The 13,014-nt window shown below is 34.1% G+C and overlaps 2 protein-coding genes and 1 pseudogene across 3 annotated transcripts; 1 reads left to right on the forward strand and 2 right to left on the reverse strand.

Moving 5' to 3' along the window:
• Positions 1-553: 553 nt before the first annotated feature.
• LOC106351551 lies at positions 554-1,846 on the reverse strand (annotated as a pseudogene).
• Positions 1,847-2,711: 865 nt separating this feature from the next.
• On the reverse strand, positions 2,712-4,269 carry LOC106368205 (remorin 4.1-like). Its single transcript, XM_013808115.3, has 2 exons — positions 3,346-4,269; positions 2,712-3,077 (listed from the first exon to the last, which is right to left on the reverse strand). The coding sequence occupies exons 1-2, from the start codon at positions 4,024-4,026 to the stop codon at positions 2,877-2,879; spliced, it is 882 nt and encodes a 293-aa protein (XP_013663569.2). The 5' UTR covers positions 4,027-4,269; the 3' UTR covers positions 2,712-2,876.
• Positions 4,270-10,181: 5,912 nt separating this feature from the next.
• Positions 10,182-12,758, forward strand: LOC106368204 (guanylate kinase 2). 2 transcript variants are annotated; one of them, XM_048741222.1, is made up of 11 exons: positions 10,182-10,449; positions 10,650-10,685; positions 10,771-10,872; positions 10,949-11,025; positions 11,094-11,223; positions 11,300-11,662; positions 11,742-11,863; positions 11,942-12,077; positions 12,154-12,199; positions 12,294-12,387; positions 12,467-12,758. In XM_048741222.1, the coding sequence occupies exons 2-11, from the start codon at positions 10,683-10,685 to the stop codon at positions 12,549-12,551; spliced, it is 1,158 nt and encodes a 385-aa protein (XP_048597179.1). In that variant the 5' UTR covers positions 10,182-10,449; positions 10,650-10,682; the 3' UTR covers positions 12,552-12,758. The 2 variants fall into 2 exon arrangements, with proteins under 2 accessions (XP_048597179.1, XP_013663567.1); XM_013808113.3 differs by having other exon boundaries at positions 10,655-10,685.
• The last annotated feature ends 256 nt before the right edge of the window (positions 12,759-13,014 follow it).

The following is a 13,014-nucleotide window of genomic DNA, read 5'->3' on the forward strand; positions in this document are numbered from 1 at the left end:
AATCTTCCTCCCTATTCTGTCTTGATTTTTTTTTATTTATTTTATATATTTTCTGTATTTTGTTTTTCCTTTTTTCAAATTTCTTTCTTTCTGTTGAAAAAAATGATAAATCTTTTTTATTTCTTTCTGTGTTTTTTTAAAAAAATTTCTTTACTTATAAAAGTTATTAACTTCAAGAATGTGTTTCCACTTTCCAATAATGTGAAATCGAAATCACTGGTAAATATAAAACTCTTAACAGAGAAAAATAAATAAAAACGCGAGTCTGTATCACGTTTTAGCTGAACTGAGGAAGGTAATAATTGTAAATAATAATAGCCGTCTTCTTTATTTCTTTTTGTTCTCTTTTTTTTTTTTCTATTATTACGGTCAAACTAGGCGCTTTGACTCTTTCGTCGGACCCAAGTCACGCAACTAAGAGCATCTCCAATGGTGTTACCACCATTGGAGTCCTTAACATTATTAAACTATTTTTTTTTTAATTTGAATAGTTAAGGATCTTAATCAAAATTGTATCTCCAATGGTGTTTTCTAATTTGAAATCCTTAGGATATGACAAAATGAGAGCAAACATACACAAGTATCCAGCGTATACAAAAATATAGAGGCACCAAACCCATTGATACCAACATTTCTTATTAGCATCCTCTGAAATACTCAAGACATGTTGGATGAGCCTGTTGCAGGGATTGAATGACTGACAACAAACGGAGGGCGGAGAGCTTTGTGGTTGGCTTGCTTCTTTGCGAGCTTTGAACATCTCCTCCGGCTCAACAACAACCATCCTTTTGACCTGCTCACCAAAAGAAACTCGTTTGAAGTTAGTATCACGCTTGAGAGAAGAACATGACATGTAACAAAGTGAGACCAAAAAAAAGCATAAGCATAAGCAAAACCTGTTGAATCATTCCTCTAATGGAAGAAGTGTTAGAGTGCAAAACAGTGCGATGGCATCTGCGGAGTCCCATAGCCTCGAGTGTACGCCTGTGAAGCTTCCTGGTTCCAGGGAGACCTCTCACTAAGGTTATGTACAAGCTCTCGCTCCATTGAATGGGCACCTGTGCTTTGAATGCTCTAAACCCACTCATCCTTTTATGTCTCTCTGTTAACCAATGAGAAAAAATCATCACAACACACAAAAAAGAAGAAGCTATACATCACTAAAGCATGAGTCAAAACTTCTCTACAATCTTAGCCAAATCAAACAGTCAGCTTCAATTTTCAAAAAGCAAAGACTAAATCAAATTTGGAGTCTTGAAGGATGCTCAGTATGAATCTATCAGAAATAAGAATTCAGAGACAGGATTCTCGATATGGATCTCTTAAATTGACATATGAACGAGGCAATCAATGACTTGTGGTACGAGTCGGGGTAGGAGAGGGAGATATACCTTATGCGAGAGTTCCGGTGAAAGCGATCGGTGAGGATTATTAACTGAAGACGGCGAACAGAGCTCGGAGATGTATGAGCTTCTGCGCCGTTGTTCGAGCCCGACGAGCTTGCTTCGTGGTCCTTCTGGAGAGCCGGAATCGCCGAGTTCATCGCCACGTTTCTCTTCCTTTACATCACTGTGTTGACCTTCGCTCTCGTCTACTGCACCGCTGGTATATCCGGTAAGTCACCACCACACTCCAGATTCTCCGATCTGACGGTTTCTAGTTTTTTCAGATTCTTCGTTATCTAGATAGATAGATGGTAGATCACAATTGATTTCATCACAAGCTCTGCCACGTCACTAAGGACTAAGGTGTTTAAATCCTTAATTAAGGATCATTCTTAACTTTACCTTCCTCTTTTAATATTTTTTTAATCAAAAAGCATTAAGGATTTTGACTAAGGATTGCACATTTTTTACCGTTGTACATGCTCTAACAATAATTTATTATTGCCATCCTTACTAACAGCATAACTGAAAATATGCCAAATCAAATATATTACTAGAATTTTATTTTTGGTTTTTTCAACTGTGGACATTCTTGATTATTGATATGAGAATTTGCTATTTTTCTTAGAAGAAGCAAAAGCTATAGAAAGGTGTTAGTACGGGAAACTTCCTTACAAGTTAAGACTATATTACGAAAATACTATTAAAAAGCAAAGTCAGTGGAGTATGAAACGAGAAAGCGAGAGGACGAGACTTTGTCAAAATGTGTTTAGATTTATTTGAGATCCAAAGATCAATGATAGTGATGAACCTTACTTAATCCTTTCATATTCACACGAGTGTTTCTGTTAATCCTAGTTTCTTACCAAGATAATGATTTCTTTAATTTGTTTACTTACATAGTTACATTAACACAAAAAGGTCAATTATCATTAAAAATATATTAGGCAATCAACTTAAGAGATTTATCTTTGTTTTCTAGAAAACCTTCCATCATTATTTCATTGCTAAAGACTTTTGCATGTTGCCCATCAAAGCTCTCTCTGACCCAAAAACATTGAAAGGCTTTCTAGACCCATTAATGAATTATGGTAGAAGACCAGATGAGCAAGAAACACAAATGAGAACTCTGAAAAGAGATCATTTAGTTCACATTTAACATTTCACACTATTACATTTCAATTTTCATAAAGTATAATAGGATAGGTATGAAAGTATAAAAGTATAAAAGAATAATCATCCTAATCTAGTTACAATTTATTCTAACCAGGCATCTCAGAGTTTGATTAAAAAATTCGCCCAACTTGTAGTGCTCTAGTTTTGGAATGACAAACCTATACATGTATTGCTATCTTATGTGGAAAACATACAATAGATATTACATTCTATTTATACACATTGATTCCCAGTAGAATATGGTACGTTTGTAGCATATATATTATTATACACAAGAAAAAGAAATACTTGGAGATGGAATGAAACGTCGCTTAGCTAGGAGATAGAGAAAAATGAACGTTTGGCCGGAGGTCTTCCCACGGCTCTCATGAGATTAGAGACTTCAAGAACCCTAGCAACCTCCGTTCCTCTTTTTGCTTCCGCCATCGCTCTCCTCTCCTCCGCCTTCCTCTGAGCTTTGGCCACTTTGTTCTGTGTTTTCTCCATCGCCTTTGCTCTCCTTTCTTCCAACTTCCTCTGCAGCCAATCATCATCAACATTACAACATACATATTGTCATTAAACGCTTTAAAACACTTTTCTAATATATGTGTGACAAACGTTCATAAAAATAATATATAAGTTTAAAACCTTATTCCTTTGAAATATATTTTAACGTACACACGGGGTTACAAGACTATAATCTATATAATCTCAAAATAATATGTTAAGAAATCAATATTAACTAGTGTTGTACATAAACTTAACATAACTAGTTAACTAATGCGATCTACTATAAACAAACCTCGATTTTCTTCATCCAAGAGTTAGCTTTATGGACCTGCTCATTTAACCAACCGTTAATAAAAGCCTCTTGTCTCTTAAACCTATTATTAATCTTAGCCAGCTTCGCCGTCTGCCACGCCGTTATCTTTGCTTCCACCTCATCCCTCTTCACCCTCTGCACCGAGGCAGCCGTCACCATCCGATTCTGACCACTTGATGAAGTCGTGGTCACAATATTCTCCGAACCGGCCCGGTTATCATAACCGTCCGGTACGATCGCCCACGGGTTTGTATCTTCTTCAGGCACCTGATGATGCTGATCACCACCACCACCGTCTTCATCTTCACTGATCCTAGTCAGCTCGTTTATGACGTCACGATGACTTATGGATTGGTTGTTCCCGTTGCTGTTGTTGTTGTTGTCCATGGAAGAGCCTGCGATGACTAGAGCGTTGAACTCTCTGCTCACCGTGGTGAAGTTCTCTCCGGCAGAAGAAGCTCCGTCGCTAAAGTTCACAGACCTCGTCGGAGACAAGTGTCCTCCTCTTTGCTGTGGACGTGGAAGCTCGGTGGTCGTCATAGCGTGAATATCTCTCACGACGGTCTCAGACGGTGGAGTCTCGTCCCGGCTATCGGAAGCATCGGTAGTCGTGGTGGTGATCTCTGTTGATGAGCTATCTTGACTGTACAAAGTCAACATCAGAGTTGTGGCTAGCTAGTAGTATACTGGACTGTGTGATTAGAAGCTGAGCTCTTGATGATACTAATTAGACGATGAAAGAAGGACACCAAGGCAAGGAAGAATAAATAATCAATGATTATGGCTTAATCATTTTGTGTAACGAATTGTTTAGATGAGAGGTGAAATATTAACAAGTGTAAGAGTCTATTGCATGAAAGCTACGTTCGTCCAGTAAATAAGCGACTACATTAATATTTTTCAAAGACGTGTTCTCTTAGATATTTTAGCAAGAGATTGATTAACTAATTAAATTTGGTGGAAAATTAATTGATTTAAATTAAGCCTAATTTTACACACTTTTAACCTAATTCGATTCAATATTTTTTATTTATTCAAGAGCATCTTTAGAGATCTTTAAAATTAAAAGGGAACTTTAATCAGTGGGTAGTCTTTTTATTTATAAGAATAATTTTATGAAACTTTCACATTGCAATAGATCAATTTCTCTTGATTTTTTCTTTTGAAATGGAAAAAAGGAAATGGGAAAAAAGAATTATCTTAGTGCAAGGAGTGTCGGCAATACGGGACCTACCACGAAAATGGGATAATGCTTGTGGACCAAGCTACAAGTAACACGTGTCTCTCGGTAATAAAAGTTACGTACGTGTCATTAAATGAGTGGTAGCGTGTCCCCGCCAAAATAAGATGCCCACGTCAGCTTTTGAATGTGCTCGAAGATCCCAGTAGGAAAATGGCACGTATCAAATGTCAATTTATATCATATCTACCCTTGTTATTTTTTACTCAATTATACTAGTTTCTTATAATATCTCATACATTTGACCCACATGATTAGTATTTTATATAAATAGTATCACTTTGTCAAAAGTTTTAGAGTAACATTGCTAGTTTGCTTTGCTGCTCAAATAGTTAAAGACGAGTAAAATCAAGAAAGATATAGAAACTTGGACTGATACATATCTCGAGAAGAAAAAAGTTTTGAAACGATGCAGATTTAATCGTGGCATGGAAGAAAGGGTTTATAAAATATATATCTATCACAGGTGTCTACAAACTAGAGAGTTTGGTATTCAGAAAAAAATGTGGTTTGAAGTAAAGTATGTTGCCGAGTTACTCGGCACGGTATGCATTGATTCACCGAATCAAGCACCGATTATAGTTTGTGTGGAAAGGAAGAAATAAACTCGAGAAAAAAATATAAAACTTGTTGCGATTTGTAAAACAATTGGGTCAAGCTGGGCTACAAATCATCGCATTTTCAGCAGAGCCCAATCAACTAACCCATTTTGATTGATGTCAGATTACAGCTTACGGCACGAATCATCATCATGGGATAGAAAATCTTTGTGATTTTTTCTTTGGGGGTGGGGGTTGACATATCATATAATGAAATTGACGGATACCAATAGAAAATAGGATAGTTAAAAACTTGTCAACGTCACAAAAAAAAAATCAATTGCTTGAATGCAACGTTGGAAACACGTTAGTGTGTAGCATCCATAAGGAGACCAGGTCGTAGTCCACGACGTTGTCTCTTCTAATTCTAATAGTATTAGTGTCACACATCATCTTTTTGTTTTCCAAACTGAAAATGGTTTCTAGATCGCTTTGGTCTAAGAAAAAATTACTTTGTCTTCTTCCGAGTTCCATCTCCTAGAATCTCATTCGTATTACTCAACTGAATTTTTGTGATCCAAAATAGTTTTGTTCCTAAGCAATATCTCTAACACATTTCTTTTTTTTTTATAACCGTGGGGACTCGGCGACGACTGAGGTCAACCGACTAATTCCACGAAACCTACAGCACTCTACGAATTTTAGCCATTTAAAGCAGTTCGGGTAGCCAACGGGAATCGAACCAAAATTTCTCCGTATTATGTTTATTTTCTCTCAAGCGCTACTGGATTACTACCGTTGGTTAATACATGTTTTTTTTTCTTGTAGCCTTTTTTTTTTCGACAGATGACCAACATTCTCTATATGTTCTTGGAGATTGATATTACTCTAGTTGTCGTTCAAAAACAAAGATATTATTCTAATTAATCCATTTGAATTTTGGTGCCCCAAGACTTCGACTACGTGTTATCCAGATTTGGCAGTTTGGTTTGTTCCAATTGTGTGAGTTTCCACATGGTCCATCTGTTTGGCTGAGAGTTCGAGCTCTGGTTAGGTGAGAACTATGGCTACTACAAGGAACGTTCCAGTTTATGAGATGCCAAGCGCAAGATACTAAATGTACTTTTTTAGATTAAGAAATCGTATTTTAGTCGACTAGTATTTAGTTTAAAAAAAAAAAAAGATTGGTTCAACTATTGTGGTTAAATAGTTATAGCCCGAAAAATTTGCAGCTCTTTTGAGTTTGAGTCTGTCTGACCAAACTTGATGACACGCAATATATCCAAAGGGTTTCACACGTCTTACCGATATATAGATTCTAGAAATGTTTAATTATTGATCATGGATAATATTATTTGCGCAAATGGTCATATTGGACTATTCTATACAAGGTACTGGAATAACGAAAAAGAGAAATGTTCCAAGGTACAAGAAAAAGAAGGACGAGGACAAAACTATGTATTGATGTCCTTGTCCATTTTCCACTATTCAGAATTGGAGGACTGATGGTTTGGTCAAAATCATTTTCATGTTATTCAAACTTTGAATTTTTGGGGACACCTCTCATGTTTATAACTAATCTCGTATGACTTTGTCTAACATTAGTCTCACGTTTTACATAATTATATTTTTTGTTAACCTCTTCTATACGTTAACTAATTGTGGTCCATTTTGTTTAGTCGTCTGAAATTCTTTCAGTCTACCGCTTTTGGCTTGCCTTTCGAAGAAGTTGATTTAAATCTTATCATTAGTTTTAAACCTATGCAAGCTCCGAATAGTGAAAATGATCTTAGTAACCATTATCATCGTCTATAATGATGTGACAACTAAATGACCGACGTGTCATCTAAACTGGACGAATATGTATTTAATAAATGCTTCTCTTTTGAACAAAAAAAATTGTGCTTCTTAATTTTTTTTTGGAAAACTATACATTTTAATGTATTCATATTAAATTTAAGGTTAAAACCTGATGCAAAGAGATATTTGGATATATTCTGAATATTCTGATTATATAGTTTATTATTATATATTAGATATTTATTTTACTTAGTTAGAACTATCTTAGATTAGAAGTTTCCTTGGTCTAGTGGTCTGACCAAAAGTTCATTAATGTTTCCACACCAGGAGATCTGAGTTTCAATTCCTAGAGAATGCGGAATTATGTGAATTAAAAAAGAAAGTGCTTACAAGAGATCTACAACATGGCACAAGGAATACTGTCAAGCGTGGATCTGATAGAGTGGCTCAGCTGATACAGTCAGGCGTGAATCCTCATACGACATGTAGAATTGTTGGCTGTAGAATTGTATGTAATATTTCTCATAGTTGTAATAGCATAATTATCCAGCGTTAAAAAAAGAACTATCTTAAATTTTTGTACTAGTTTTAAAATTATTTTGTTTTTATATAAATAAGTTTTTTATTCCTAGAATTGTATTCAACTTATGATTTGATTAATAAAATGAATATTTCTCTTTTTATTTCTTGTTTTCATTAGATCTATAGAGATCTCAACGAACTTTAAAAAGGTTTAGTTTCTCGAGCATTCACAGATTAAACGAGATATTTGCATTATTATACTTTCGCAGCACCAAAACCTAAATTTAAAATCACAAGATTTATGCATCGATTTATAAAATAAAAACTACCACCTATCTGTAAGAAAATAGGATACTTGATGTATTGAATGGTTTTTATTATTTAGTCTGTCTACTTGAATGTTTGTCATCAAACAATTTTTGTTCTCCACATTTGCATCAAAAAGGTGAAAACACTTAATATCTATTTTGTTTTCAAATAAAATACTTTAAAATTGATCAGCTGTAAATTTTAAAATCTAAATCCCCAAAACCAAAAAATATAAAAAATCGATCGTTAATCTATAATTAACTTTAGATAGCAAAACAATATTCCCGATTCCTCCATGTACATATGCAGGTTATAGACTCATAGTCTACACGTATTACATTACATATAATTGAGTTAAAATTAGAATGGTGTGATCTTAATATTTATTCTCTCCGTTTCTAAATAATACATATTTTAAAATTTTCACAAATATAAAAAAATATTTAATTATCAATACATTAATTTTTAAAATTTTAACAATTTTCTATAAATTTAAATCAATAGCAAATCAATAAATTTAAAATTGTCAATTAACATTTTTGAAAGTTTACAATTTATTATTAAAGATACATATAAAATCTAAAACATTGATCTTTTACGGACAACTAAATAGTAGTATAACATGCATTATTTAAAAAGATACATAGTATATTTTATACGTAAAATTTTAAAATATTATTTTGTCATTAAATGTACTAGTCCTGCGACTTCGGTTTTCCGAAACCGAACCGTCAGATTTCGGTTAACCAAAATTTTTAAAACATATTCCAAAATTAACCGAATTAAATTTTGGTTCAGTTCGGTTATCAGTTAATTTCAGTTTTCAAAATTATTTCCAAAAATAATCGTTTTTTGGTTTTCGGTTAATGCCGGTCTAATTTTCCAAAAAAATCTGCTATTTTCTGTCAAATTCGGTTATTTCGGCTAATTTGAGATATTTTCGATTTTTTTGTATAAATTCAGTTCAATTTTTTGGTTATTATCGGATATTTTTGGTTATTTTTGAGTTTTTTTTATTTTTTTTTGAAAGTCAAAAACCGAACCGAACCGAAAACCGAATTACTTTTCAAAATCGTATTAAACTAAACTAAACTCAAAACCGCAACCGAACCGAAAATCAAAAATTTCGGTTCTGGTCGGACAAAAGTCGCAAGGCTAGCTAAAATGTACAATGGTTAACTATGCGTATCAAAACATTTAAGTCAGCATTATTTTACTAAAGTACAAAATGATTGCACGTGACTTACCAAGTTACCAACGAATCAAAATTAATTATTCTTAGATCATACTTATTGTAGTAGTACTATACTAGCATTATAAAAAGTTACTCCATCTTTCCGTAAAGTTAGTGCCACTTAAATTTCAAATGAAATACATATACTAAAATAGCAGTTGACACAAATTTCAAAATATTAACACCTCCTTCGTATCTCAATAATAAATGTGTATGAGGAATAAAGTTTTTTTTTTAAATAATTGTTTTGAATTTGCTATGCCTTTATGATAATATTGGGTCTGATAATATTTCATATCATTTCTACAAGTTTTTTTTTTCTAACGGAAGGATCCAAAAACTAATTTCACTAAATCTTGATATACAATATTCCAATTAAAGTACGGTTAGATGAGCACCACGAATTGAACCCAAATAACAGAAGTTTGAGGGTTATTGGTTGGTATATTTTGATGGATTTGAAAATCCAAACTAAATCTAGTGTTATTGATTTTATGATTTTAAAATACGTACTGAAATTATGTGTTATTCGTTCAATGATTCATAAATTCTAATTCAAATTAAATGTTATTCAATCATACGAATTTACTAACATATTTGATTTTATAATGTATTTGAATGGATTTGCATGGATTTCTTTGTTAAAAATATAAAGGCTCAAATCCGAGGGAAAACCTCCGGATTTGTAAATACTAATCTGAAAGAATTTAAAAATTTGTATATTTTACTTGGATTTATAAATACTGTATAGATTTCTAAATGAATCAAAATATATAAACCAATAACACTTAACCGGAACTCACTACGACCAACACGGCTTGGTTTATTCTTACTAATTGGAGCGTTATTATTTGATATCTCTCAAATAAAAAAATTATTGTATATCTATTAATATTATAATATTAAAGTTTTAAAAAAAAATCAAAAATGAAAAGTTTTAGCAAAGGTCTTTCAATTTTTTTGAAAGACTCTCACATTATAATATTAATACATACTATTTTTATTTGTTTTTAAGATGTGGATGTCTAGGAATTAATATAAATCTAAATCTATTAGTATAATTTTTGATATTTGTCTTAACTCAACCTTTTTAATCAAAATCAAAACTCTAATTAAACATCATTATTAGAGTACACAAATATAATAACCTTAATATAAAAAAGAAGGTGCTCCGAGATTTCCTAGGAGGGTCACACACCGTCACGGCCGCTTTTGTCTCCAAGTTGTCTTGGGACTTGTCGACGATTGCACATCAAATTCCAGACACAGAGATTATCAATTCGCCATAAAAACTGATACCTTCTTCTTCAAATAAAGCACCCCCAATAACTTGTTTCTCAATTCTCTCGTCTCCCCACTTTTTTTCATAATTTGCCGATATAAAAATACACAATCCTCTCGCTCCAATTCGATCCAAAAAGCTTTCGTCTTTCCTAAAGGTAACGAACAAATGCTTTCTGGGTTTGGCTTCTTTTGTTCTAATAGACTGTTTTCATTGAGATCCCTGTTTACGTTTTTTCCAAAGTTTTGTGTTTTTGATGGGTTTTGAAAAAAACAGAGAAAGGTCCAACCTTTATTTTGTTGTTTGTTTGTTTGTGTGTGTGTGTTTGATCTCTTGTGTTTGTGATTGTGCGCATAGCTCAGGCTGAGTTGGAAGCATAGAAAAGCCTCTATGGTGAGCCTCTTTTTGGCGCGATTCACTTCGTTGCTCTTCTTTCTTCATTGCTTTCTCACATTCTTTTGATTTTCTTATTTTATAGGGAGAAGCAGCAGCTTTCTTTGTGGATCATCTGGTTAATGGACAACACACCAATGGCTTTGGCGAAGACAGAGATACAACTGTCCAAATTGGGGATCGATCCGTAAGCCTATAATGTTTTCAGAATGTGAAACTAATCTTGAATGATTCTTAGAACTAATCTTGTTTATCTTTTGCAGTATGTGATTGATGGAAGTCATGAAGGGAACCCTTTGTTCCTTGGAGTTCAGATCCATGACAAAACCACTAACAAGTGGTGTGTATTATATGATCCCATCTTGCTCCAGCTGTTTCTGCTTCAATTAATGTTGGAGTGTGTTTCAGGTCCAGTCCTACTGTTCTTGGAACAGGTCCTAAGCCCTGCAAAGGCTACTCCGCCATTGTTCTTAAACAAGGACGGATCTTGGTTATCAAAAAAGGCTCAGCTTCCGACGACTCAATCTGGTTCCTTGAGGTTAGTTAGTATCTAGAAACATCAGTGTTGCTTTGTCTGTTTGTTTTTCTCATGTGTCTGAACATTTTGACATTAGGTGGACAGTCCTTTTGTCCGGGAACAAAGGAAACTCTTAGGGAGAGAGGTTGTTGCTTGGAGCAAAGGAGTGAGAGGAAACGCTGAGAAGCCTATTGTGATAAGCGGTCCTTCAGGAGTTGGCAAAGGAACGCTTATAACGATGCTCATGAAAGAGTTTCCTTCGATGTTTGGGTTCTCTGTGAGCCACACAACTAGATCTCCGAGGTGTATGGAGAAGAACGGTGTTCATTACCATTTCACTGATAAAACTGTGATGGAGAAAGAGATCAACGACGGGAAGTTTCTTGAGTTTGCTTCTGTTCATGGTAATCTATACGGAACCAGCATTGAGTCTGTTGAGGTTGTAACAGATTCAGGAAAGGTAATTATAACTTTTCTTATGATCTGCTGATCTTTTAAAATGATTTAACTTTATCTTCTTTTTTTCTGTGTTGTTATAGAGATGTATTCTTGACATTGATGTTCAAGGAGCGAGGTCTGTGAAGGCGAGTTCTCTTGATGCTGTATTCATATTCGTTTGTCCTCCTTCAATGAAGGAGCTTGAAGATCGGCTCCGTGCTCGGTAACAATCATGACTTTTTTTAACCATATGAGCTGTTGTTTCTTCAGATCTTTGAATGTTTGTGTTAAAAATAAACAGAGGAACTGAGACAGAGGAGCAGATTCAAAAGCGGCTTAGAAACGCTGAAGCTGAGATCAAAGCTGGGAAGTCCTCAGGCATTTTTGAACATATCTTGTATAATGACAACCTTGAGGAATGCTACAAGAACCTCAAGGTAATCTAACTCGCATAATCATCCTCTTAAAGCAGTTTGATTGATGATGTACAACAATGGCTCTCTCTGTTCTCAGAATCTATTGGGGATAAACGATGACGCTCCTGTGAATGGTGTAGAAGGTAAATAAAAACCAAAACTAAAAGAGTGTAGACGCAATGTATATACTAATTAGGTTTGACAAGTAATCTTAATTGGATTGTTTGATGAAAGCAGTAGAAGGGATCAGTCTTCCCAAGGAGCACACAGTGACAAAGAAGGAAGATAAGATTATGATTCAAGAAACAGGAGAAGCAACCAAGAACGACATGTAAGTTCTTGATTTTTTTTTATTTATAGATTGATCTTTCTATAGAGTTTATATTAATGAAACGTGTTTTGGTGAGCAGGATCGTGTTGGATTTATCTTCAATTAACGGGGGAGCACCGGGAAGAACAAGAGGGATAGTTCTGGACTCGGTGAAGTCCAGTTAACAAAGAGTCTTTTCATCTTTTCTCCGCTGGAAGCTAAAGTGGGAAACCATCATGAACATTGCTCTTTGTTTTTTTTAATTGTTTGGCTTTTTGGCGGTTGAAAGGTAGTGTGATGCGTTCACTAGATAGGGCACTGATGATGATGATTATTATGATGATACAAAAAGACATGGATCTGTTTTGATGAAATAATATGTTCTTTGTTTCTTTTTACTGATTAAAGATTTTTATTTAATCTAAAAATCTTGAAAGAATCTATTCTTTTGGTATTATTAGGACATGAAAAGTAACAAAAGGTTGAAATCAGTGCAATGGGTTATTCTTGAGATTCCGCAACTCGAATAGGACAGACAAAAGAAAATTAATTTTGATCTTACACAACAGTGTTTTAGTGTTCGGACATGGAGCAATACAGTTAGTGTCAGTTTACAGTTGAAAACTCAGCCAATCAAGTAGAAGAAAA

Source organism: Brassica napus, chromosome A9 (genome assembly GCF_020379485.1).
Source record: "Brassica napus cultivar Da-Ae chromosome A9, Da-Ae, whole genome shotgun sequence".
NCBI classification, from domain to species: Eukaryota; Viridiplantae; Streptophyta; class Magnoliopsida; order Brassicales; family Brassicaceae; genus Brassica; species Brassica napus.